The 27,541-nt window shown below is 34.0% G+C and overlaps 2 protein-coding genes across 4 annotated transcripts in view; one reads left to right on the forward strand and one right to left on the reverse strand.

Moving 5' to 3' along the window:
• The window catches only part of LOC128885865 (transmembrane protein 114), a 40,590-nt gene extending 34,066 nt beyond the window's left edge, over positions 1–6,524 (forward strand). For 2 of the 3 annotated variants that reach the window (XM_054140184.1, XM_054140185.1), the window contains exons 4-6: positions 826–903; positions 1,259–1,396; positions 2,338–6,524. In XM_054140184.1, coding sequence (XP_053996159.1) covers positions 826–903; positions 1,259–1,396; positions 2,338–2,588 — 467 coding nt within the window. In that variant the 3' untranslated portion in view covers positions 2,589–6,524. The remainder of the gene's footprint in view (positions 1–825; positions 904–1,258; positions 1,397–2,337) is intronic. The other variant, XM_054140186.1, reaches the window with a different exon arrangement.
• Positions 6,525–8,190: 1,666 nt separating this feature from the next.
• Positions 8,191–27,541, reverse strand: part of LOC128885862 (voltage-dependent calcium channel gamma-7 subunit) — a 51,825-nt gene continuing 32,474 nt past the window's right edge. The window contains exons 3-9 of the mRNA XM_054140181.1: positions 19,263–19,355; positions 18,132–18,275; positions 16,593–16,681; positions 15,484–15,639; positions 12,718–12,930; positions 12,229–12,404; positions 8,191–11,750 (exon numbers count right to left, since the gene is read on the reverse strand). Of these exons, the coding sequence (XP_053996156.1) occupies positions 12,240–12,404; positions 12,718–12,930; positions 15,484–15,639; positions 16,593–16,681; positions 18,132–18,275; positions 19,263–19,355 (860 nt within the window). The 3' untranslated portion in view covers positions 8,191–11,750; positions 12,229–12,239. The remainder of the gene's footprint in view (positions 11,751–12,228; positions 12,405–12,717; positions 12,931–15,483; positions 15,640–16,592; positions 16,682–18,131; positions 18,276–19,262; positions 19,356–27,541) is intronic.

Consider the following 27,541-nt stretch of genomic DNA (forward strand, 5'->3'; position numbering starts at 1 on the left):
ATATCCGTCTTCCGTTTTCCTCTCGTGGTTGTGCTTTTCCCATATTTACGGTCACTGTGTCCTTTCCTTTATCCCGAGGCTTATTAAGAAAACACACGAGCTGCTTGGAAAAAGAGGAAACTGTTTGCGGAAGAAATGAACCAAGGTAGCGAAATAATTCAATGAAAATGATATATTTGAAAAGAAAACAGTAAATTTTAGTATGATTTGTAACCGCCTTGGTTTTCAACATTTTCATTTGGCGAATAAAATATTCATTATGCGCTTAAAGTTATTTAAAATTGGTTATTTAAATTTAGTAAGTGGATTAAAAAATTAAAATGTATTTGTGAATTTTGATAATTTCTTGATGTGCTTCTTATATCCAAATATATAAAATCACAACGTATAGCAAACAAATATTAAAAAAAACACAGCAGGTACAGACTCGAGAATGACAGTAGGATTGTAATTATCCAAATTAAAATTTTTCTTCTCAGTAATTAGAAAAATGAGCTACGTTTTAGAACACATTCATTCGTGCTGGAAATAGGTTAATGCACAGTATAAATACTGATTATAGCGTTATTGTCTCCGAAACAATTTTTAAAGGCATAGAAGCTATTTATCGTGATCTGAGACACGAATGAGGCATACTAGCCAACGGAAGATAAGGGGATAAAAGAAATGGTAAATGGAGGATACGAGAGAAATGAAGATAGATGATGTGATCACGGTACACCGCGATTTAACTTTCGTTGATTTGTGCACCACCCTTGCGAGCAACCAACTAATTCTACATCGATTAGTCGCTGTTAAATTTTCAATGTGATGTTGCTTTTCCAGAAGAGTGCAAGAATCAGAACATGTTCCCGACTGAATTGCAGATCAAACTGGATCCAGGATTGAACAGAACTGTCCTTAGTAAGTGATTAAAACTGTTAGAAATTATTAAATAGGTAGAATCGATGCACAGTACTTACAGTAGTCTCTATTGATTGTGAACAGTGAAACGGGTTGACATTTTTTCTTCTAAACAGTAGAGTTATTGTTCATTGTATTTTATGAAATTATAGAACAGCATTACCAAAAATTTGTCAACCGTGAACGCTCCTTTTTATCTTAATAAGCAATGTAAATTACATTTATTCAAGATTTATGTTGTGAATACGATTCAATCCATAGGAAAATGAATCGTTTAATTTTATCCTATAATTAAAAGGAATCACATATGAAATGGCACATGTTAATTATGGAAATGTGACGCAATTGCTTTCAGGTTACTCGAGGACACAGGTATCGTTCGCAGTAATCAGTTTATTTGTGATGATAATGGGCTTTAGTTTCTCGATTTACACGTTCCGGAATCCACGATACATGTTCAAACGACTGGCCGGCGGAATACATTTCATCAGCGGTAATTAATTTGAATATGAGTTTCTAGATCAATTCGATCGTTTGAATTTTATTTCATATTAATCATACTGAGATTACAAAAGATAACAATATACAACTAATTAATGTACTAAAATTGACATAGCTGACAGTGCTTTTTAATTCTTTTAAATAAGTACACCTTATAACAACGATAATTTATTTGTTTTAGAAGCACATGGTTCGTCATCATACTTGTGTTTTTCGTTTATTTAATTTTTGTAGGCTTATGGCACAGTTTACAGAAAACGAGTTTATTACACTCCCTAATCGTGAAAAATAGTAAATAGAGAATAAAGGTAAATAGTGAAAATCGTTTCTGATAAAGAAGTCAGTAACTAGATGAAAGTACACGTAGGTGTTGAAGTTTGTGTACTCCACCTCGTCACTCAGAGTATATATTTATAGAGTCTAATATCGAGAAAATTTCCAATAAGGTGAATGAACCATGCAGGTGAATGCATCGGGGGATGATTCCCTTTTATTCACAGTGCAATAAAAATAGGTCTGGGGTTGATCTGATCAATTGCGTGTCAATTCGGTGCAATGTCAATGAGTAAATGATTCTATCATAAAATGAGGTTTCATGGACTAGGAAGTACAGGGTCGGGCACTTAAGCTCGGTCACCTCGATAACTTGTTTTTAAGAATGGAACAGAACAATGGGTGACCTGCAGCGGCTCATAAGCTACATATATCCTATACAGGGTGTCTCTAAAGTTTGGACGCTAAGGACAATTTTCCGAAATATAACATTTATTACCTGATTCGATTTTTATTAACATTTCCTATGTGTCCAAATCGTTATGGACACCCTGTTAATAATATATAGAAAGAAAGGTGGAGAAACACTTTTACTGTCGTCTCTTCACCTTGTAAAGCACAACTCGAATTCGCATAATCGATACTTCCCTTCCGTTTCAGGTGCATGTAACATGGTGGTTATACAGGTGCTCCTGTCATCGATCGAGTTCGAGAGCCAAAATGTGTCCGCGACGTTTCCAACGGGCGCGATTATGAGGTACGACTTCTCCTTGATCCTTGCATGGATCGTGTTTCTCTGCAATCTGCTGGCAGGATGCGCCTTCATGCTGTTCTCCAGGAAGAGGAAGAGGGACAAGGCGCCCACCGAAGAGATCGCAATGGCCGACGAACCGACCATCATCGGGCGTTGATCCATTTATCCGTCATTTGTGCCTAGACAGACTCGTGTCAGAAGAAACTTGTGAATCGGGGGACACATCCGTCAGAAGAAATTTTATGTACATACGCATTGTACGTGAGGTAACACGGCGATCGTTCATAGACACTGCTTCGAATGATGGGCTCACAATGTCATCGATATTGCAAATTTTGTGGTTTCAATATTGCGGTCATTCGTTGAGAAACTTAATGACAGGACTCGTTGTCTTGGTTCGGTGAATTGTAGAGTAATCTTCCCACAAATTCATGCCACTTGTTGTTTTGCTATTCGAATTAATATATAGAATGTACCTCTAAGTGTTATTAAAAAATGTAATTGTTGTTCCTTTTTACGATATTTCTCCACCATCCTGGCGAAGTCATTTTATCGTCGCCATAAAATTATTGTATTTCTATTTAGTAAGTATAAGCACAATTTGCGGCACGAAATTATGGGATGATATATATTCTGGTTAATTAATTGATCTTTTGGAGAATTGTGGATTGCACCTGCAAGATAAAACGTTGACTAATTAATTAATCTTTGTGGAAAATTGCGAAAATGCTGTGATTTATTCATTCAGTCTTTCAACGTGTACCCTTTTAATAAAGTACCTTTTAAGGATGGCAATGAATATACCGGTTTGCATATGGAAAATAAAAACATTGCTAGTAATCTTAATAACTACGGTGTACAGTACTAGTTTATCATTCGAAACTTAATAAAACTTTCTTTCTTTGCACTGCAGACAAGTCCATTGAACCGTCGCTTGTTTGTATTATTTATGAATCAATAGAGTACTCGAAGTACAGTTGTTTAGAACGTTGTTCTCGGTAGACACAATGACCCCAGCTCGTTTTAAAATTGCAATCTATGTTAAATGTACAGATCTTGTAGAAAACTTTGGCTTCTAACGTAACAGGGTACTAGTAACTCTGAGTTTTGACCGAATTGTAAAGCATGAAACTGAAATTGCCATTTACATGCGTACAGAGCTCGTTGCTTCTATCGAGCTCAAACAGACCGTTGATATCGGCTGAATACTAAAACGCGATTGCATTGCTATTCCCCGCAACATCTCACCCCCATCCCCAAGTGGTTCGATTAGCCAACATAATTGTAAGACACAGTATCCTATCGAAATAGTAGAGAGCCGCGAATTATCTCACTGTTTCGTTACAAATTGTTGATGAAGAAGTTTACAGCGAGAACAATTCGAAACTGGATCAACGATAAATGCTATTTTTGTACTACACCAGATTATTGAAATTTAAGATACTATTAATCGGGACCATTGAGGGAAAATCAAAAGATCTCGTTTACTTCGTTCTGCCAAGATCATTTTTTATTGATTTCACGTGAAAAGAGACTTTTTCAAATGTATCGATATCCAAGAGAAATTCAATATTTTTATTTACAGAATATAAATGGTCCAATAGCAACAATTTAAAATATTAGATATACTAACATGTATTTTTCCACGCTATTCTATAACTCTACTCTAAACTGCAGATCGCAGTTAGGTTCTTATTCTCGTCACTTACTTGTGGCCGAAGATCGTTGAAGATACTTAAATTTTAAGAATACGTCTCTATAATTAGAGCAAATGGTACGAAATGTAATTAAGGATCTTTTCTTATCATCGTGTGACTTTCTAGTCAACTTATTGTGAGAAAGTAGGGGGCAGTTCTATTAGCGTCTACTTGATAGGAGAATTTCTATTTTTCTTTAACGATAATGCTGTTTAACAATAAAATTAAATATTGGTACGCGAGGATGTCTAAAGTCATGGTTTCTTTTATATAATGAATGTAAAGAAGAGAAAAATGTTATTGTTCTCGACTTTAGTACGTTAATTTCAGAAATTCATATTTGCATTATTACTGTCACTTCGGCAATTTTTATCAAATGTTTAATAGATCTTCAAAAGACATCTTTCTTGCGTTTGAAAAGTTCAAATAAAACTCGATTTTCACTTCGAAAGAGTTAATAAAACAAACGCTGTAGCAGCTTCTAGATTTCAGAAAACAGAAACGTTCAAAGGGTGCTCTGTGTATATGAAAATAGAATTTATAACGAAAGTATGGCATTCTGACTAGCCACTGTGATCAAATAGTAAGCAGAATAATAACATTTATCTGTAAATAAGTATTCAGACGTAATTGTTATCCGAACGGATCAAGTTGCTTGACTATCATGCTAAAGTTACGAAAGATAAAATCAACATTTGATGTCACTACCATTTTCTATGAGAGAAAATAGAATTTAAAGGTTAATTAATTTGAATTAATTTTTATATCGTCATCGGCATACATTCGTTCCATTAATTACGAAAATAATCTATGTACAATTTCAAAGTTTGAGGAACCTGCAATTTTAGGTGGAATTATCCTAAAATTTCCAAAGAAACATCACTTTTCGATGACATTACCATTTTTGTGAACGAGCCATTGTTTTTTTAGAATTTCAAAAAAGGTAACGTCAAATGATTGGCAATTGATACATTATTTACTTGTTTCTATGATTGTACTTGTCTTCATGAATACTTACTTCGTACCAGAATGTTCAGTCGTTTTACCCTGAGAAGGTCCACGCTTTAATAATTAATTCGTATCAACTAATTTAAAGTAAGTTTATCAAAAGATATTATTTATAGACAAATAAAAATAAAATCGAAAGTCTTGATAACCTTGGCAGGGTAAAAATGACTATTAAGAGTAACCTAGTGGCTTTAAGTCAAGGCTGTAATTGTCCACGCTATCCCGGTCAACAGTTGTACAACGTCTGTACTTGGTGTATGCATAAGTTTTGTAGGTTTCGTATAATTAAACGCATTTAGTTCATAAATGCCAATAAATCGTTATTTATTACCAAATGTTTTTGATGTTGCCATGACTAGTCAACTTGCACTCAAACAAATGTTAACTGATCATACTTATTGACATAATCTCGTTTTTAGCTCGTTTGTTAAGTGTAGATTCCATTTGGTTAATAAAGTAATTCAGCACAAAAATCTGCAAACCTTATGCACCTAATATAATTACAACGATTTTCTTTTTTCTAAAACGAAAATCAAAGATTGTTATCGCGAAATTAAGCGCTACGATATAAAATTATTCAACACGATCGTTAATTGCGTCTACGATTCTAGTCAGAATTATCATGATCACAAGCCCCACAACATGTACATAATCAAGGCAATCATTCCTTATAAAAGGGAATCAACTACCGATCTTTTTAGATAAAGTATTTCACGCTAAGATATCAAGCAATTTAATATGATTGCCTAGTTTATATTTCTAGTCAAATTTATCATAATAATCAGTTTTATAATGTCTACGTAACGAAAGCGATTTAAATCACCATCTTTTCCACGAGAAAGTATTTTATATTAAAATACCAAGCTACTCAAATTTACTATTAACTATGTCTACGATTGCACTCTAAGTTATCATGATCGTCCGTTCTACAGTATTTATTATACATAATTAAGACGACTCGTTGAAAGATCTTCTAATTATGCGAATGATTGATCGAGTTTTCAAGAATGGAAGCAGAGTGAATAAATTTTAGCAGATTTTGATCGACCTCTGCTTGTAACGTATTATTAAACATAAAACACAGTATTGCGTGTATAACTTACTTTTCTAACTCTTTACTGACACCATTCTGACTCTCTAGAGCTCATTTGGACGCTGTCTATGTAATCAAGGCGGTTTTAATCCCCGGAATAAGGGATGTTTATGTCCGAAGACATAATTTTGTGTTCTGTTAAGAATTTAAACACGATTTCTTATTCTCAACAAATGCTGTTTCCTCTCAATTTAACGTTATGTACAAATGTTTCAATTTTCTGGCACTGTGGAAATTAAGATTTCCTCGACGACGGAGGTCTTATGTTTGTTTATTTATTACGGACTCATAAAGTGTGCGAGGACTTACAAGAAACTTACATGTCAGCTTGCAGACATAAATGGCAAATACTTAACATGTATATTATTTATATTCCCATTTGCAATGCATTGAACAATATGTGTTTGTTTGAGTTTCAAGTTTGTTGTCCAATGAATCTCCATTTAAACGAATCAACGTTCGCCAATTGAAATGATATACTTTATGTCTCGAAATGTTTTAAGCAAATGCGACATATTCGGTGAATACAATTTTGTATAGACTAAATCCGACATATAATCCTTTTAAAAAATGTTATGCGAAATGGTATGCTCAAAATAATTAGAATATAATATTCTTGAATAAGGTATATAATAATCCATAACTTATTCACAGCTCACATGCGACAAAAATATTCAACAACCATGAGGTATGTTAATTATCTGCGCAGTATAATTCACTGTAATTTTCAACAAAATACATGCAGCATAAGTATGAAAACTTTATTTCATATCTACATGGACATGCTACATTAATATTACTCATATGTTGAAATATTCTAAGTTATCGTTCAGTTTTCGCGAAAGAATTATTATATTGTTTGGCGAACGTTTGTTTAAACATGACTTACACGGGAATGTCTCGTTGAAAGTTCCTTCGCCTTTTGCTTGTTATATATAAGCGGTTGCCCACACGATCTGATAAAAGACATACATACAAATATACATACACATATACCTTATACATGTGTACGACAAACATGAGAATGATTGTAACATGATCTTTTCCATGATCGAAATAAAGCGTATTCACGTATATCAACCGGATTTACCATATTTTCATCTGAAACATTTTTGTCTATATATATACATATAATATACATTTATAAATGATACTTAAATAAGAATAGATTACTTGTAAATTATAATACAAAATTATTATTTAATTTGTATTATGTATATAAATTTTCATAAGGTAATCACAAATTATAAAATAATTATTTATTATATTTTACATACAATCTGTATTAGGCATAAATATAAAATAATATATTTTTTCAGTCACTGGAGTCGGATTTAGTGTCAAAAAAAGGGATGCTTTGAAAAGTATATCATTACATGATAAGCATTTTAACATTTTTTAACCGACTTCGAAAAGGAGGAGGTTACTCAATTCGACACGTATATTTTTTTTCTAATTATCATTTTATGAAATTTTAAGAATGCTTCTAAAAATTCTTTAATGAATGTTGTACAGTGTTCTACCATAAATCTTCGCATTCAGGCCCTCTCATGTATACAGAGAAGCTGCTTGGTATTATTTTCGTCATCTATATTTAAACTAGCGACGTGTATTGACGATTCTAGAATGATACAGTTTTCAGTATTCTCGTGAATTAATCTTTAAGTCATATACGATACGTGCGATATAAAATACAATAAAATTTGTTGCTATTGAAAAGAGCATTAAAGTCGCAAAAAAAATCGATGAATACTTTAAATAATTATACAAGCAAGCCTTATCTTAATTATGACTTGAGTCAATATTTTCTTACGATTCTTTTTATAAAATATTCTTGGGCGCCGATTTTGCAATTTCTGCCTTAAAACTTTTAACAATTTTAAAAGTGACGAGAATAATATTTACACAGGGTGTGTTACTAACACAATTCGGCCAGTCTACAAAATAAATTGAAAAATGAATAAAAAAATTGTCCTTTATTATTAATTCCAATACAAAGTTGTTTATAATTTCTTTTACAGACGTATTAAGTACTTCATCTACCATTCCCTTTATTTACAAACGAATTGCAATAGAACATATTAAATGCCACACACGTGAAACTAAACAGTGTTATAAATAGTCGAGAGACTTCATGGAAAAGCATTTTCTGATGTTAAATCAAACCTATACGAAGACGTAAACTTGTATTGTTGCAGGTTCTTATAGAAAAATATAGATATGTTAAATAAAATTCCCTCTGCTCGAGCATACGATACATTTAACGCTATATTATTCAATTCGAAAAAAGTTTATTGTACAAACTGTAAATGTGGAACAAGCTTATCACCATCGAATACATAAACAATTTTCATTACAGGTCAATGAACATGGATTACTTTATAAACAATGGCGATGCCTCGGAAACATTTGTCTCCTTCCTATACCGAGGTCGAATACTATATGCATTATATTAATTCATTCTTTTTTTTTACAGTTCCGCGAGCGAAAATCACTCGATTTGTTTTACAATTAACGATAGAATTTGAGCATCAAAAATGTTTGATACAAAACGAACTTTCCTTGTGGCTGTGTCGCATACTTTGTGACGAATTTCATTGTAATTGATGCATTTATTTACAACTATTTTCCACGATTTTCAAACAAATTCTTGCAAAAAAGATACTATCACGCATTCATGTGATAAAGGCGTTTATGTAAGTATGAAGCTCGAAATAATCTTGTAATAAAAAATTTTATCTTATTCCTTGAACATTTTTCTATAAAATTTAAGAATAAATCGTATAAGTCGATTTTTTACGAAGAAACTTTTATTAAAATTAAACGAGTATTATTGTTCTATATAAAGACCACAATATTAAATATGAGAATAAAGGTTAAACAATAGGTTGCCTTTTTTTTATTACACGCAACATGCAACGCTTCATTTTCACGTGACCTGTTAAAATTGGCTTTTCAGAAGTAAGTAAACAGTATGGAACCGCAAAAATTGTCTCGGACAATAATAATACTTTACATCACAAAAATATGTTGCATGTAAACGCAACGCACAATAGGCTTGCGTTAAAATTCGTAACAATATCTAATATTAGAATAAAAGACAAACCAACATTTTCCTGATGAAAAAATTGGCAACAAAGACTTCTTTAATTAGACTTTCAATCGTATTTCTTCGCTTAGTTTTAGATTGACTCGCGATTAATCGACGACCACCATGTAACTTTTATTTGTTTTTGATCGTTGAGCCAGTGTGCAAATCCTGACTCGCAAAATCTCGGTGGAAAATTGACTATGGTATAAAAAGCTTATCGACTATTTCATTCCTATTAAAACTTCTCATATATAACATTGGTATCGTCATGCATTTTGTACAGTGGATAGGATACATTTAATCAGTTCGATTATGAACACGTTCACGATACAGTGAATATATGTATATATAATTCCATTCAAGATTTGAAATCATTGGCAATTCCTTGCTCTCAATCCCGCAGACCTTCTTACGGGGTACTGTGTGAATTTCAAGTCTGGTTTATCGCAAATTCTTATCGCGTTTGGAGGTATTTCCTCTATCATTAGATAGTGAACATATTAGGTAATTCTTTAAATAATGCAAATTTGAAAGAATTCGATAAAGATAGTGATGAGAAAGAGATTTGTTAAAGAAGGACATTAAAAATTTAATAAGAATCTAATAAAATATTATGTAGTGTGAAAGAAAATACGTAGATAATTTATTTACATAATTAATTATAAGTCAATTGTTGCGTTTCATTCTTTAGGAATATTATAAACATTCATGTTACTAATGGGATGACCTGATGCTTGACAACGCAGTCTTTCTTGAACACTTATGTTCATTTTAATCCAGACACTATGTTTACGAGCTACAGTAATTGTAAATTAAAGCTATTGAAGCTAAACTAATAAAATCAGTCTGTCAGATATGATCTTCACAGCTTTCAATCTGTTCGTTGAATAGTGGTACATATTAATCAAGGAAAAGGGAAATTTACATAATAATTAAAGACTTGACAGAATTAAAGAATTGAAGGAAGACAATAATTTTTAGAAAATCTTTTAGGCTTTACAATGTCGTAGTTATATTAAAGGAATCTTAATTGAAATAGAAGTACGTAGGAACTTGAACTTTTGCCGGTCTCCACAGTATCAAGAGTAAATTATTTCGTGTACGAAAATTATTGCAATTGTAATAAATGCATTGGTATTTACATAACAGTAGATTAATCGATTCGCAGTCTCGATTTTCTTTACGTTTGGCAGATTTAAATCGCAGTCTTTTGAGAATCTCCGCCGCTACAATACGCCAGCAACAAACACGAACAATTCTAATACTTACAAAATGTCTATTGTATTAGCCATATCATAACGGTTACAGAGAAATAGATTAAATTAAAAAGTTCTTAACAAAAATGTTTCAATTATTTCTAAAATTTCAATTAAAATTAACATTTTGATTATAATATTTTCTCTCAGTCTTATATTCGGAGACTTCACTTTTCTGCATTCATATTGGCATGAAACAGAAAGACTTTCATTATTCATTATATATATAAAATTATATAAATTTCTTTTCTGTTTTACAGAGTAACGTTACTTATCGATTTCATATTCCGCCTTCAATTCTCCTGTGATAATTTCAAACGCTATGTAAACGATAAAATATCTCTAACTTTTTAAGGATACGAATAAATTCAACGTTTATCTACTCTTCGAATAAACAAAATTAACAATTTAAGCTCATTTATATGCGTCATCCCGAATCCGTGTAATTCGTCTCGCTTTAAAACTCTGTACTCTTCTCCGTTTCTTTTTCCGACGGAGGGACGGTATATTTCATCAAAGTTACGACACTCTTCTTGTATACGAGTGATCGAAGATCGTGGCTGGCAGTCGATTAGCTGATTAAGGCTTCGAACGGAGTCGATAACGTCTACTGGAGTTCCTCAGCTCATTTCGAGTAACTCGGGAGATGTTCTTCAATTTTAGTTCGTCCGTTGCTTAAGTGATTGCAAGTTTCACATCGAGTAAATCACCATCACTATGAATCCTAGAATGTCTGTCTCATTCTCGCTGATAAAAAGTTACAAAAAAAAGGGATACTTAAATCGTTGCATATAACACGGCAACGTTAAGCGTTTAAAACGGAAATTTCCTGCCACACTTAATTGTTCGTGGACCAATTTCGGTGTTCCGTTCATTGATGTTTCACGATTTCCTAGCAACTGAATTATTCTCGGCGAAACAGTTTATCAGTGAATTGTTTCAGAAATCGAGATCGATACAGCGACGAACGATTCTCGTTGCTTTCATTCCGAGCTTCCTCCGCTTCTGCGTGAACTCACGTTGAGCCTGGACGATAAAACATTTGCGATCGCGTTGAAAGCTATCTCATTAAAACGCGTGTCGATTTGTTTAATCGGCTGCTATATCGTGGTCCTCTTCGGTTTCCGCTTCGTCCTCCTCGTCGCTTTCAACGCTTTGCACTAGCCTCGCGTACCTTTGCGAGAAACGAGAAAATATTCATTTTAATGTACCAACCGCGGTAACCCTCGGTAACTCAATTTACTTCGATTTATAAATATGCATATACATTTGCGATATTCATTCTGTTGTTTACATATAGAAGCTTGAAATTATCGCGGACCATTTCAATATACATTTATCAGACGTATGGTCGTTCAAAAATTAAAAATTTTAAAGTTAAAAATTAAAAAATTAAAAATGGTGGATTCAATATAGCAGAACAAAATTCGAAAAGTGACTGTATTTTTATGAAACTTGGCATACAGCGCCTAAATATTCCATAGTAGTGAATGTAAATTTTGTATATCGCAAATGTATACAAATATGTATTGCCTTAGTATTTCTTTTAATTCTTAGCGTGGGCGACAAGTGACTCAGGCATAAATTGTTAGCGATATAATTGTCTGATTAAAATTGCAAAGTAAAAGGAATTGAAAGAGTAAATTTCGTACCTAACGGTATATCAGACGGGAGTTGTTTTCCTCAACGTGCCGAAGGTCCATTCGCTGCCCCTAATTGGTGGCGGTGGTGGCAAAGGTTCATCAAGGTCGAAAGTAACGAATTCAGGTTGTACACCTGGACTGTATTCCTCTTCTTCCTCTTGTAAAACATCGGCCGTCGTACTGACCTACAAAATGGATAAAAATTCATCTTGACGAAACGTGAAAGATGTCCCTTTTTAATCGTGAACTTCAAAATTAAGTTTAGATTTGCAAGATAAGTTTAAGAACAGGAAGCTTAGAAATATATTTTTTATATAAAAATCAAAACAATATAATTCAAGATGAAACGCAATGATATTGTTTACAGGAGAAAAAATTCTTAATTTATTTAAGCGAATAAAATACAACTCATTTATTTGTTGTAATAAGTATCGATGTGGAGTACGATTTTAATAAAAGATCAAGCTATCAATTCTCATTTAGAAAAGGATTTTTTACCGTTTGAGTGGTAAGGTCCCTAGGAAATTGTCTGGTATAATCGTGATAATCCAGATTAGGTGGGGGTGGCAGAAACTCGTCGAAGTCAACGTGATCCACTGAATCTCTGCCGAAGAAATATCTCTTTTGATGCCTTTCGCAAAGGAAACCACTGTGGCCAATCGTCGCATGGTTTGCGTGGTGTACGTGGTGATTGTCTAAATGATACACACCCTGGAAGTAAATGTTATAAAAAGAGCAAGAATTGATGTTCCTTCGCAAGAATCAGAGAATGTTTAAATATATGTGAAATGCAGACAGGGTAACTTGGAAATTGATTCGTGTCTCATAAATAGTATAATTATTACGTAAACAATTTTGATAATGTCAGTGTGTTTATATTTTAGGAGTATTCATTTTAACGTTAATAAATTTAAATGTATTTAAAATGGGCAAGTTTTTCTATTAGTTAAAGTAAGAACATCTTTTACTGTTTAATTAGAGACATTAGAGACATTATTTAAAATATTGGGTTCCAATTCACTCTTTGTAACAAATAAATTACCAATAATTGTTGAGCGATACACCAAGTTCCTTCTCTTAGAAAAAGATCAACGTTGCTCAATTATCAAAATTGATGTATATAAGTTCTTGCATTTAATAAATTGGGTTTTCTACATCGAAGAATTTTGATACATTTATTAATTTTATCTGTTGTACCTGAGTGATACTGAATAAGATCGAAAAACTTTGTCCATGCAACAGTTAATAAATCAAGAGTAGAGCTTGGTAAACCGAATTCAAAATTTTGATTATATACTGCATCTCGGTAAACTATAGAACGTATCAACGACATGAACAACAAAATAATTGTGGATAGACGATAAAGATGAACTTAATTCAAATCCTGTCTGGAAATAGGTGCGACATTTATAAGTATCCTCAAAGTAGTAATGAAAAGGCACATGATCCGTGAATGGCTGATCTATACCACTTCGAATCCACTGAAAAATGGAGGTATTGCACTTCTACCGGCATGGTGAGAATGAATGAAGCTCTAGATCAACACACGGTGCACGAATCATTGTAGGATGCGAATTGTTCTTTCCCTTTTTCTTTCGTGGTTTCGTTCTCTACTCCTCTCGCGCATCCGTTGTGCTTCTGGTCTGTATTCAGTACCTGTTTACCTTTCAGTCTTGTCGCCCTGATATTTTTGTACCTTTCTGCGTCTCCGTGCAGAGTTTGTCGAAGCACAAATCGAGAACGGTAATTCTAACATGAATGTCAGTTTACTCGCGTCAAATTAGGGGAGTAGTCAAGCTTTAGAATTTTTTTAATCGAGCTTTCCTTAATCTTGCATTACTTATACCTTTGTTAATAATTTATGGTATATACGTTTAAAAGTATTGCTATCTTGAAGGTGAACATAATTCCAGATTCGTGGAAAACGTGAACATGTTGTTGGATTTATAATTTAGAGGGGTATATTTTTTATTTGTTGGATACAGAGTGTGAAACAAAAATCTGTCTGAAACAAAACGGTCAAAAACCAAAGTCGAAATGTTCTATTATAACTTCCTTTTATAAATAGACATAAGTATCGTTTCTAATAAGCAATATGCAGATAAAGGTTTACCTTAAACAATAAAATTAGGTACTATGTATTAGTAAGAATTAAATAAATGACTAATTTAACGTGGACAGAGTGTTTTCTATGGATCGAATTTATAAGTATTTTTGGCAATGGAATTTATCGCATAATTATTCAAAGTTGATTAACAGAATTTTTAAATAAATTAAACGAATCGTAAATGGAATTTAGCAGTTATAATTTTTGCAGAATATCATGTATGACGCTTGAGGATGACAGAATCGTTATGGAGAAACTTTAGCACGCAGGACTTGTAATATAAAGATAAACTTTACGTCCGAATTTGCAGTTCGTATACGTGAACTCAACCACCTGGATATTTAAGTGAGCAAGAAGTTTATTTACATGAAGGTTTTATCTTACGGTGGAGACCTCGAGATCCAAGCTGAATTTTTAAGAGAATAAATTATCTACTTCAAAACTTTTAAGAATCTCAAGGATTTACGGGCAGTGTGGAAAGAGTGCAGAATATTATTAAGCAAACTAAGCCTTATTAGGCGCCTTGAAACTTAATTATATTAGAATTCATGTAAACCCTTTAGCAATTAGACAATTGATAGTGATAAAAGTTTACTCTGTACAGCCAATAATTAGCATTTCAGATAACAGTACAACCCCAATAAGAATTAATTTGAAAAAGTATTAATGTCTATTATTTCGAAGGAAGACATTTACATAAATAGTATCTAAAATTTATGATTTTGTGAAGTATATTTTATAACGAAAAATAATTTTGTTTCATACTGGATGATAATTATTTAAGTCGAATATATTTTTATATAATTATATTTTATGTAATTTAGAAACTTACTCTATATTTACACATAGCCAACGGAGTTCGTTACATTTATTAAATATTCATTAACTTCCTCCTGAAGTTGCAAGTTCGACACAAGCCCATTCTGCCAATCATGAAAGTACGTCCACATTAAATAAAATCCTGATTTGCATACGTATCGATAGGGGCAATTTCGGCCGAAAGTTACCCTCGTCATTTTGATATTCTGCCAAATAAAGGCTAACGATTTCCAATTCGTATAATGAAAAGTTTTAAGCGGATGTTAATTCTGTCCAAGTTTCCTAGCATGGACGAGCCGATCCTAGGAAGTCGTGGAAAAGAAGCTAATACTACCAACCCCGTAATTTTTTCGCCTGGAATCCCTTCGTACCAGTTCTCTCTGGTGCCAAGAAATATACAAGAAAATGGCGTAAGTGCCAGCGACCTCGGTCGTGATGAAGCCACTCACGTACAGCAGAAATGAGAATCCGTACCTGTAGGTGAAGGGTGGTCCCTGAAATCGCAAGATTGCTGCGAAGATATTCATTCGTACAAGCGCGCTACAGATAAGAAGTAATCTAAAAGGTACCGAAGAAAATATGAGATCGAGAATTTCGTATCACACTTTCGTCGCTACACAGACTTGCCTGTGAAATTTTACAGTTAAATTTCACGATTTACGTGGAAGTTTCAGAGCTATAAATCGTTGCAATAAATGTTTTGGTATTTTCTTTATTTTCTCAGTCACCATCTTATTTTTTATGAATACTTTTTTACATCTCTACTTGACATTTGCAGCTTCAAAGTTATAAATCTGTATACTATTTACTCATCTACTTGGAATTTTTACCAATGGAACGTGGAAACGTATATAACAATAAAAATAATTTTTCTTCTTTACAATTCATACGTCAACATATTTTTCCAATAGTTTATTTGATTATTCCCGTCGATTCTAAGCATTCCATTCACATTCTTCGAAAGCTTCATGACCATAGATTGTTTTAAAAGAATTCACTTTGTTTTTAACTCACAGGCAAACCCGATCAAAATACATACAAAACTTGATTGATATAATTGTGATATTAACTTAATTCATATAATAATAAATATTATTAGTGAAGTGTAATACATACACTTCAATTTTGATAAATAACACATTTTGAAATAAAAACTAATTATTACAGTAGTTACTTACTGTAAATACTCGTGTAATGTATTACTTTAAAAGAACGTATACTTATACAGTTTAAATGTTGTTATAATATCGTGTAAGATTTTTCAAATTATTTCTCATTTTACTGTATTGTAAAGTTAAATACTTTAATAAAATAAATATTTATTAATAATAAATAAACATTTTCAATAAAGATTAATGAAATTCTTGAAATCATTATTTTTCAATCAGCAATTCGAAATATAAATCTACTTGACTATTTATTATAAAACTAGCAACATTTAACTGACCTGAAACGACGATCTTGGTCTAAGTTTGCTACCAACTTCAGCTTTAAATACAGATATGTACATCACCATTCCCACCAGCATTAACAAACCTGAAAGGGAAACCCGTTTAATAACCGAACCCTTATCTCCCTGAAACAGTCTCGTGACAATTTCACGGAGACTGACCAGCTTAATAATAATCGATTAAGTAACCGTCGCGCGATTGTTTAACATTTAATCCCCCTTCCTACGCAATAGAGCCACAAAGACAATTTAAAAAACCAGTCGAGTGATTCTTCCAAAACATTTTCATTAAAAACAGTCTCATTTATAAAATTCCAAATCTATTTTATATAATTAATAAAATATAGGCTATTTGTTTGGGGATTATAGAATATTTCTTACAAGTATAATGTATCATGAAAACTCTTCTAAATACTGACATTTATTTTCAAAACGATTCAGCGAATTCCTACTATTTTCCACGTCTGATATCAAATTGCAAATAAAACGAATAGTGAAAATGATTAAAAATTCTATCACGGGAAAGGTATACGTTACGTGAAATCGAATATGTGTAAATTTAGATTTCGAAATGCACAATCTGATAGATAGGAGGGCTGAATTTCCGTTGTCGATACTATAGGCGCCATATACTGTTTCTATTTTTTTCTAATTTTTTTATTTGAGGTATCAACTGTTAAATTTTCAACGCAAGTATCAACATTTTCGTACGTTAATTTACTATTTGTGATTATATGTTAAATTATTGAAACATACACAACTTGTTTTCTTTACATGAACAATATTTATATATTTATATTGAATTTATATTGTTATTTATATATTTATATTGAACAAATAACGGACCACTTTATCTTTTACGCATTACGGGAAATGTATTGTTTAAATGAGAATAATGCTCATCTTTCATCTTACTACAACAGAATGCAACCATTTTCAGAACAACGGGTAATCAATCATCATGCTTAAAATTGTCACGTTACGGCTGTCACTTAATAAACGAAACTTTTGAAATGTGCAAATATTTCCTGGAGCATTACGGGATGCCAAGAGTAAGTAGCTACTCTATCTTAGTTTCCGAGTGCAAATGTTGACGAGTTTGGTTATTTTGACGTTTCGGCTAAGGATGATAAACCTTTTCAGAAATTGTGGTACGATACCCTTCCATCATAACATAATTGCATAACTGAAAATGCAGTAGTGACTAATAGAAAATGTATAATAAACGTGCATATATTTGTTACATTTAAAAATATATTCTTTATTCACACCCTTATTATATTTTGATTTATATTATTACACTTTTATTATATTTGAATTTTGTTATACATTGATAAATTTTGCATTTCCCGCCCAGGTCACAAATGGTCATTTTTCGTCATTCTACTCTCACTTTTATCATTACGTGAACGCGGAAGAGGCGCGCCACGAGTCCCCGTAGTTGTTCTTGTTCTCCGGCATTCATAACCCCTTTTTACAAAGCCGGTGAGCATAAAGTATTGCGTGCAATATAAGCCGGTGTACTTTATTACTCACCAGAAACTATGAAGACCACTCCGGCGACAAAGACGCAGAGTCTGTGTCTTGGGTGAGTAACGTGAGCAGTGAAGTAACAAACTTCGGCTACCACCAGCAGCGATGTTGCAGCAAAGAAAAACATCGCCGACTTGGTAACTGCATCTGTGTAAAAAAATATTGGTATGAAAGACTCGAGGAATGGGAAAACTTCCTTGGGCCGAATTTTTTTCGGTGCTTTTTTTCTTCCCGAACAACTATTCGTCGTCCGAGGCATGGGAGTGTCGACAAGAGGAAATGATTGTGAGGCGAATTGTGGAATGGGGATTCGTAAACTGCGACCTAGCTGTTTTTTTCCTTCTTTGGGCAAGTTTTTCTTTTTAACAATGTTTACCTTGTGAGTGTAACGCTGCAGGCTTCGTGAAACGGAGACGTTGAATAAATAGTATGGTAAATGAAAATAAATAATAATATATTAATAATTTAATTATATGAATTGTGATACAAATAAGCGCAACATTTTATTAATGTAATTCACATATTCACGGTTATGTCTGAAAGAAATATTGTCATTTGTTTTATGCTTTACGAAGCATGTTTTGTAGGGTGTATATTATAATAAAAATATGTTTCTTGACATTTGGCGGTGATCAGTGCACAGTCAAAGATATTTACTTCTGGAAAAGAGCCTTCTACTCTTAACATAATGAACAATTGTTAATTTTGAAATTCAAACTTAATGAAACTAATATACAAAAGGAGAATCTCAAATATCTTCAGAAATTAAATTAAGTAGAAATAGAAAGTACAGGTAAAATTAACATCGTCACATTAAAATATTTTATTAGGGAGAAACTAATATTTTCCCCTGATTCCATATCATTTAGTCGATCCTATTTCAAAGGCCGATGAAAACGATGAATGGGAAGAAGCTCGAGGGAAGGGGAAGAAATCGGGGATAGACAAATTGTCGGATCCAGTTTATCATGGACGGTGCATTCTGCCAGCTGAAAGCATTTTCCCGCCGAATATTTTACGGGCGTGTCACACTCCAGTTCAGTACCAGGCACAGGACACCTAATCAACCCCCTTCAGAGGCACACGTTTCTCATTCCACCTGTCTCACACGGGTGCGTTTTTCATGGTACTCACATGGTATTGCCATCGTTGAATCGCTGGGATCCGGACTGTACTCCTCGTTTGGAAAATAGTCAATGCTCGAGCACTCGTATTCCATGCGGGAGCCTGCAGAAGACAAAAGAAAGTGATTCGCACGCTGCGCTGGTACCATCGTCGCGATATGCACATTTCCGAAGCGTATGGAGCGGGAAATTGTCCGATGGCCAAGTAAATTCGTCCCTATTTTCGTTTATGTGTTCGGATTCAATTTAGAGCGGATGGACGCGTTACTCTTGCTCTCGCGCGTGTGGCTTTATCGTTCTTTTATTTTGCGTTCCATCGACATCAAAATACAAGTGGCCGTCGGGTACGGCACAGTTTTAGCCAATTCTCCAAAGGCAGATAATAATTGTCGATTAAAAAATAGGATAAGGTGAATGCATCAATGATTGACATATTACGAGGAAAACGGAGTATGTTGGTAGACTTGGATTAATATTTGGATACAATTTACAAGGTGGACCGAGCAAGTGTAACGAGTCATTACATTATCGGTGTTAATAGAGAAAAATGTCTAAGGAACAAGATGAATGGGTTAAGAATACTATATTTACAGATCCACATTCTGTATTTTTAAAAATGTACAATGGAGCATGTGTATTCGATAATTCAAAGCAGTTTATGTTATCTTTTGTGGAGGTAAAATATCAGTGAAATTAAAGTTTCAAGTAATGAATTGAAACCACGTTAAAACAAACTGTTTTCGAATTCCAACAAAATCATCTTCATGCAAAAACTATTAATTATCGTTTATTAATTATCTCTCGAGAATTTTTTACACATTAATTTAATTCAATATTCTATTTACATCAGTATTTAATATAACCCAATTTGTTACCAATTGACCAATGACCGTAGCCGTGTATCTATTTAAAAATTGTAAATGCAGAGAATCGTAAATGCAATTATCTGCGCTATCCACCTGACTGCGCAAAAACAGAAATTCCATCGAAAGAAGTCACCGTGGAAATGTTAGACGAATTCAAAATCGAGAATAAAGAGAGAAGGCGAAATGTAATTTGTACGTTCCAAATCAGTAAATTATGCAACCTTTTCTGCTATCGTCGAAGCATGCAACCTTTTTCATCTCACTCACACAGGATTAAATTTAATTGAAACGGAATTCCCAAAGAAAGGTAACCCGTGACCTGTGAACCTTCAACGTTTCTGACGTCGGTTATATTAGACCCGCATTCCCCCCAATGTTTCTGTTTTACAGGATTTCATTTAACGGATTCGATACCATACTCAAACGACTCCTGTGTTTTCTCGCATTGCGCGCTCACGCGAATAAAATGCCAAATCGTACCGGTTTCCATTTCACTACTGCCAGGAAAATTAATTCCATTGTGTAACATTTTTCCGAAAGGGGCTTTAGGATTTTCTTTTTTACTAACAAAATGCGTCTGTCAGCGTAGTCGTCGTTTAATTATCTAAGAACTTATGTATCCTGTAATTCAGTTAAATCCACTAATTTGCTCAAGACAAATAAGAAAATAAAGGTAATAAAACGCATATTAGATTTTCCAATTTATTACATGCTCGAGCGAAATTTAGTTTCTAAGTAAGTTTCTAAGTAATGGTCGTTCGAGCGCGAGAATCTTTAGTACCATCAAAGACATACCGAAGTTTTAAATTTTCTCGACCTTATAATTGGTCATTTTCAGAGAAGAACAAGTTGTTTTAAGCTCGAAAGATACACGAGAATCTAAGAATAGGAATATATAGTTTTGTTCGCAACAAATAGCTTGCGAATAGTCTCTGCCAAACTCTGGAATGGAATTCAAGAGAACCGCAAACTAAATAATCCGGACATGCAGTGAGCCATTAAACATTACACGTAACGAACGCGAAATTAAACGGAAACAGGTGGTAAAACGCGTGCGTGTTTCCAGTGTATTTACCTTTGGTCGTCGTCATTAAATCCGACCCATTGCATGCTCTGTAACAAGGACAGATGACATCGCGATCATCGATTCTATTTGGCTCGGGCAGTTGTCGGGGTTGAAATTCAAATTCTTTACAGAATTTCGAATGAATTTCTAGTTAACGGGTACCAACTATCGAAGTGTTTTTCGAAACGATCATTAACACTTGTTCGGATATTTATTATTGTATCAACAAACAATAATATTTTTTTAATGAAAATATCACGATAAATAGTTAAAAGTGTCTTCTTTGAGATAGCGATAAAGTGATCTGCGGATAAACAGGTATTCGTCGAGGAAAAATTCTTAAAGTGAACCTTTCGTTACACTTTTCCCTTAATATCATTTTTCTGAGATCACTCGCATCTTCAACCATTGCAGCAACAAACATTAACAGTTTCTAATGAAAATTTCACAATAAATAGTTCAAAGTGATTCCATCGAGACAATAGTACAGCGATTTGTGAAGAAACAAGCATACATCTGAAAAGAATTCTTAAAAGAATTCCTAGGCCTCTTTTAGTTGCCACACCAGCCTTCCTCCTTAAAGGAACCATAACTCTTTTACGAGTACAGTTGCGCGGCGAACTTCGTCCATGCCACGGTAAATGGTGAACGGGGAATTGGGTTGGCAGGCGTGGAACAGTCATTTCCGGTTCGCGCCGGAAGTCGGCCGTATTGCCTCCCTTCGACAGTTGAGAATCGATATTCCAGGTTCGTTGTCGGCGTGCCCACTGGCAGACCCATAACAGGAATAATAACTTGTCGTCGGTGTGCATCGCGGTTGCAACGGTACACCGCGGCCGCTACTGAACCGTGACAAGGGAACCGGACGTGCGCGACCCTTTGGAAACGTCCCATTCTGATATTTTTGCTACTTCCTTATACGCGAGTGTGTCATCAAGAATGCTGAAGCCTATCGTACCTTTAAAAATAACGATCATGAAGTAATGACTCTGAAACTTGTCGTAGCATTTGATGTAAGTAATATTAGTGATAGAGGTCCAGTGCACATTTTAGTGGCGACAACAGAAGGATTTCAACAAAGTTTGGAGAACTTACCGATAAATAGACTACCGATTTCAAGAAGAGGTTTTTAGAAAATCGGCTCTGAGAATCAGCATTGAGTGCAGCAGTTATCCATTGCAATGGAATGCTTCTTTTCGCTCCAAGAGGTACGGACATAGTTATCGATAGATTCGTCATAATCGTTCCAAGTGAAGATATCGAATAGACATTTGGAGTGTTGTCATTAAAAGACGAAACGAGGCGAATAATTTAGCTTTTTACAAAAAAAGTATTCACTACAATAGTTAGAATGCAGAGACGATGTGGTAGAATATAAGTGTCGCGAATTATATTGCAATAATCGTTAAAAATATATCTCTCATATTTGCATTGAGACATCACATAATAAAATGAAATGTATGTAAAAGTCCAAGGAATTCATGAATTGATCTCGTACCTTCTGAATAATTCACAGGGATTTCATTTCAGGCGTCCGAGGTGTGCATAGGGATCAGCGAATAGTTTTGAAAATTATGTGTACGCGAGAGACATTATGTTTCTGCGAATAGTGCCTGTCCTGGTCGGCGATTTAGTGGCGCAACTTTGGTAAAACATTTTTTTCCAAGGGAAGGTAGTACTCTCGATAATGAAGAATTAAAGTTGCTCACCTGAGGATTCTATCCTTTCAACTTGTGAATTTCACTTGGGTTCCATATATCTCAATTTTCCCTTGTGTAATTACGTAGTGGAATATTCAAACAGTCCACGAACGTTTAACCATTATATTTAGAACGTTAATGACATAGTATATGTTACTAGAGCTTTAACAGAATTTCTCATTCTAATATTAAATCGTCTGTATTAATTACGAAATAAGAAATAAGAAGTAATATTAATGAATGCACGAATGTACGTATTGTTTACAGATAGTAATGAACATGATCGACAAAGATTTTAAGTTCATGTGTTTTTTTTTTTTTACAGTAAGACTATAATAATTACATATTTTTATGATATAAAATTATGATGCATAAGTCCCTTAGTTAATCTTTAAGCAGTCACCATTATTGTTTTTGGATGAAACTGTATTTTCAGCATTGCTTTGGCCTGTGATTTTTATCCATGCATTCGTTTCCAATTACCGTATGAAATCCATTCACGTTTTAAAAATCGATCTTGCTTGTTTCTTTGAAGTAGAGAATTGGCTATTTCAATTCGTCGAAGCTTCTGTGGGTTATTTATCTCGTGCGGAACATATTTTTTCAGTCCCTTTATTTTTCCTATTTCAACCAAGCGACGAGCAATGGTTGAATGGGTTACTTTTAACAGAAACGTTTAATTCCTTTTTGTGTTTGTCATGGTATTTTCTTTATAATACTCTTTAAATATCATTATTCGTTTTTATTAATTTTCTAGTGAAAAATTACCAGAACTTTGCATTTATTGATCTGTTTTAACATTCACACAACCTTCATTAAATACTAACTTTAACGATCTCAAAAATAAATAAGTTATATTATATTAGAAGTGGTATAAAGAGTCCCATACTATCATCGGCCTTCCCCCAACAGGACAGGAACGTTTTTAAATGATTTCCCTAACGAAAAAAAATAAAAAAAAACAACAAAAAACTGTTGAGAAATGAATACCTAGTACCAATATCAATCAGAAAGTCCTTTTCCATTTTCTAATACGACGCTCCGTTATGCAGATATTGGCTGTTGAAGTTTATGTCCGCGCGAGCGCTTAGTCACGTGTGGAAGCGCGCGCGAGCGTTTAGCCCCGTGCGGAAACGCGCGAGCGCATAGTCACGTGTGGGAGCACGCGCGCGCCACTGCACTGGCGTTCGCCTTGGATGCGAAGGGCTTACGTTTGAGAGAAAAACTTTCCAGTTTCAGTCAGTGTGAAAATGTGATTAAATAGTGAATTAAATATTAATAACCACCTTACCAGGACTTACTAACTTTGATCGTTTCGGTAAGGGAAGGAGTGATAAACGCTTTGGCAGCCTTCTTAAGTACACAGGAACAAAAAGACTCGGCAGACTTTCGCAACAAGTTGCAAAATTGTAAACTGAAGCGTAGGAAGTTACTAAGATTAACAGAATATATGGGACGAAACGGATCGTAAATCTTTCGTCGAAGTTTTTACAGAGAAGCACCGTATTCCATGGCAAAACAATTATGAAACTATCGAGTTCTTCTTAGTTCTAACATTTACTCTGAAGTGAGCAAATGTGGAATTAATTTTGTTCGTTATTTAACGAAAAGTCCTGTTGTCAATTTTCGGGTAACGCCGTGACCAGCGTGATATAGAAAATTTCGTAATGTAATATTAATGAAAACGTAAGAAAAACGAAATAAGCAGCGATTTCCTTCATTGAGCCGTCACCTCCTCTGCACAATTTCTTCTATCCGTCTTCGTTCTAGTCTCAGCACGTAAAATTCGAGTCCCTTCGACCGCGATAAGAAGTTATCCGGTAGTTGAATGAGGACGGAGCTCCACCATCGACAGTCCTGCTTCTCTTTTTTTCTTTATCTGTCGGCATAGCCAGGGGCATCGTTCCTGGTAGGCGTGGGGCGACTGGAGACCGACTGATGGCGGCAGCAGAAGGAGAGCGGTTTCCGGTGCCCTCGGTAACGAGTCATTTCCGACCCACTGTGCTCGTCTCCTTCAGACCAGGTCCCATCCCACTGCGTCATTCCCATCCACGGAGCCTGGACCGGAATCACAGAACGCTTCGCGAATATTACCAGTTAAATGCTTTCTGCCCTCATCCCTGCGGAGGGCAAATCTCGGTTGCTGATGGTCGGATAAAAAGGGGGGGAATGAGAAGTGTTTGCAACAGGAATTCTGTTTATTTGATAAGAAATAACGTTTCACAGATATAATTGTGCACTTCATGCCGAGAGAGAATTTTACGTTAAGGGTGAGCATTACCTTTCGAGGAAAAGGAAGGATGCCGTTTGGGAATTTCTTTTAAGATACTAGATAGCTTGTACAATTATTTCTTGGATGCACTGAAAATGAGAGCTTTGAACTTTACTTCTGGTGATTTTCATGAAAATTTGTTGTCTCTATAGGCAATATAAGCATCTTTGTAATGTGCTATTACAATTTTTGACTTGCATAGTGAGAGAGATGTCTTTACTCGTAATGATTAGAATTTGATAGAACGAGAATTTTTAAAAGTTAGGTAAATGTTGGTATTGTTGTACGATTGTTCGTATCTTCTTGTCAATGCTAATTTATTTATATCTTATACAAAATCCATCGACACAAAGAAGTTTGATCAAAGTACTCTTGCTAATTTATTTCCGAAACGTGAAAATATTTATTTTCAAAATTAATGTTGAAAATGAATTACAATGCTAAACTCCGCGAGGAAAAATAATAGTACTGACTACAATGGACGAATAGCTAGGTGAAAGTCTTGTGCAGTAAGTTATTAACTAATGCAGTGAGTTATAACGAAAGCCCTTTAGCCAGCAAAAGAGTACATATCAAAGGAGCCTGAGCGGAATGATGCTACTTTTCCTGATGAGAGCAAATGTAACGCCTAAGTTAATGAGAGAAGAGCGAGACTGCGTAAGAAATGAAAAGAATTCAATTCGGAACACTTCAAACCAACTACAACGGTATGAGGATGTACTTCTCTTTGCAAAGTGAGTCATTTAATATTTCTTCGCGACATCATATTCTTTATTTGAAATGAAAATACGTATGATTGCTATTAAGAACGAAATTTTAAAAGCTCTTTTGGGATATACAATATTTTATTATATCAGTACCTGAAGATAGCAAATACAAATTTCGGTAGAGGAACGTTTCCATATCTTATTCGTGTAACTAGAAATTCGTCCAATAATAAACGAGCACGAGGCAGGATAATATTACCACCACGCGATTCTACGTGTATACTATAACCAGTAGGAAGTTGAAATTAATGTTATCATACGTTTAGTAAAATACTTGCACTATTCAGACTTTAATGAGCTTGCACTATTTGTAATAGTAATAAAGATAAAGAGATGCACACAATGGTGGAATAGTAACAGCAAGAAACTACGATAATGTGGATTTAAATAATCGTCGAACAGTTACTTTGCTATTAAAAATATGAATATTCATATTGAACTAGATACTAAGTAATATGTTTTTTGGAATAAAGATATTTTACATTAACCCAAATTTCTTCCTATTCTATTATGAGATAGCAACATGGAATGGTAAAACGCTCTGCGAGTATCACGAGCTAATTACCATTTTCCTTTCTCTCGAACGAAAAAGCTCCTTTGACATGAAGAAGATCTTTGCAATCATTCGCCGAACATATTTCTGTATAGTTCCAACGAAATTCATTTCCTTGATGCCAAAATACATTTAGGAAGTTTTTTCAAATATTATACATCAAGTACTTTTAATTTATTCGTCTATACAAATACAATTTCCGTTTGTTTGGTGAATTTTCCTTTTGATTTAATAATTTGTATTTATATTTCAACTCTTTTGATGGCATTTTCTTCCTGGCTGCCACCTGAGGCGTAGCAAGCCACCTGGCATCCCTTTGCTATGCCTCTGGCTAACGCTTATTTCTTCAGATTACGACCTTTTCGTATACAGAATTTATTTTTCCTTCGAGGAAACTCAAAATTTCATAGCATGGCGAACCAATTCTGTATTTGATATTCAAGGTAAACGAAAATTTCTCAAAACAAATTATACTTAAGTATAATTATTTATAATTGGCATGAATATAGACGAAAATAAAGGAAATATATATTGTTTCCAAAGTGCTGCAAATTGTATTACACGAATAATGTTAATAACTTGAGGCACGTAGCCCTACGTGTTCAGGAATCCGGAAATGCTTGCATGTATCCTTCCAGCAGTGTCGCGGCCATATAAGTTAAAAGAAAATAAAAGAGCTCATTATTCTCATGCATGAAGAAGAATGGCACGCATTATGCGACCGCAAAATTAAAACTGGCAGAAAAATATGCGAGACCGTCGTACTACTTTATCGTTAGCGAACTAAGAATTATAGCCATTAACCACGAAATAGCAACTTTTCTTCATTACGTACAGTTACTTACTTTCATATTTGCTGGCTACGGTACTTTTAATTTTATTACTTTGCTAGGACGCCTCATAAATAAATTTTACTCATGCATGCACTTGACATTGAATAAAACTACATTCGATTTAACAACAGTATTTTTTTGCAACTTATTTTGTTGTACTCTCTTCTTTCGTTCATACGCACGTAAATATATTAACGTTCTCACACAATTTATGTGGTGTCTGCAATTATAA

This window comes from Hylaeus anthracinus, unplaced genomic scaffold (genome assembly GCF_026225885.1).
Source record: "Hylaeus anthracinus isolate JK02 unplaced genomic scaffold, UHH_iyHylAnth1.0_haploid 11982, whole genome shotgun sequence".
Lineage (NCBI taxonomy): Eukaryota > Metazoa > Arthropoda > Insecta > Hymenoptera > Colletidae > Hylaeus > Hylaeus anthracinus.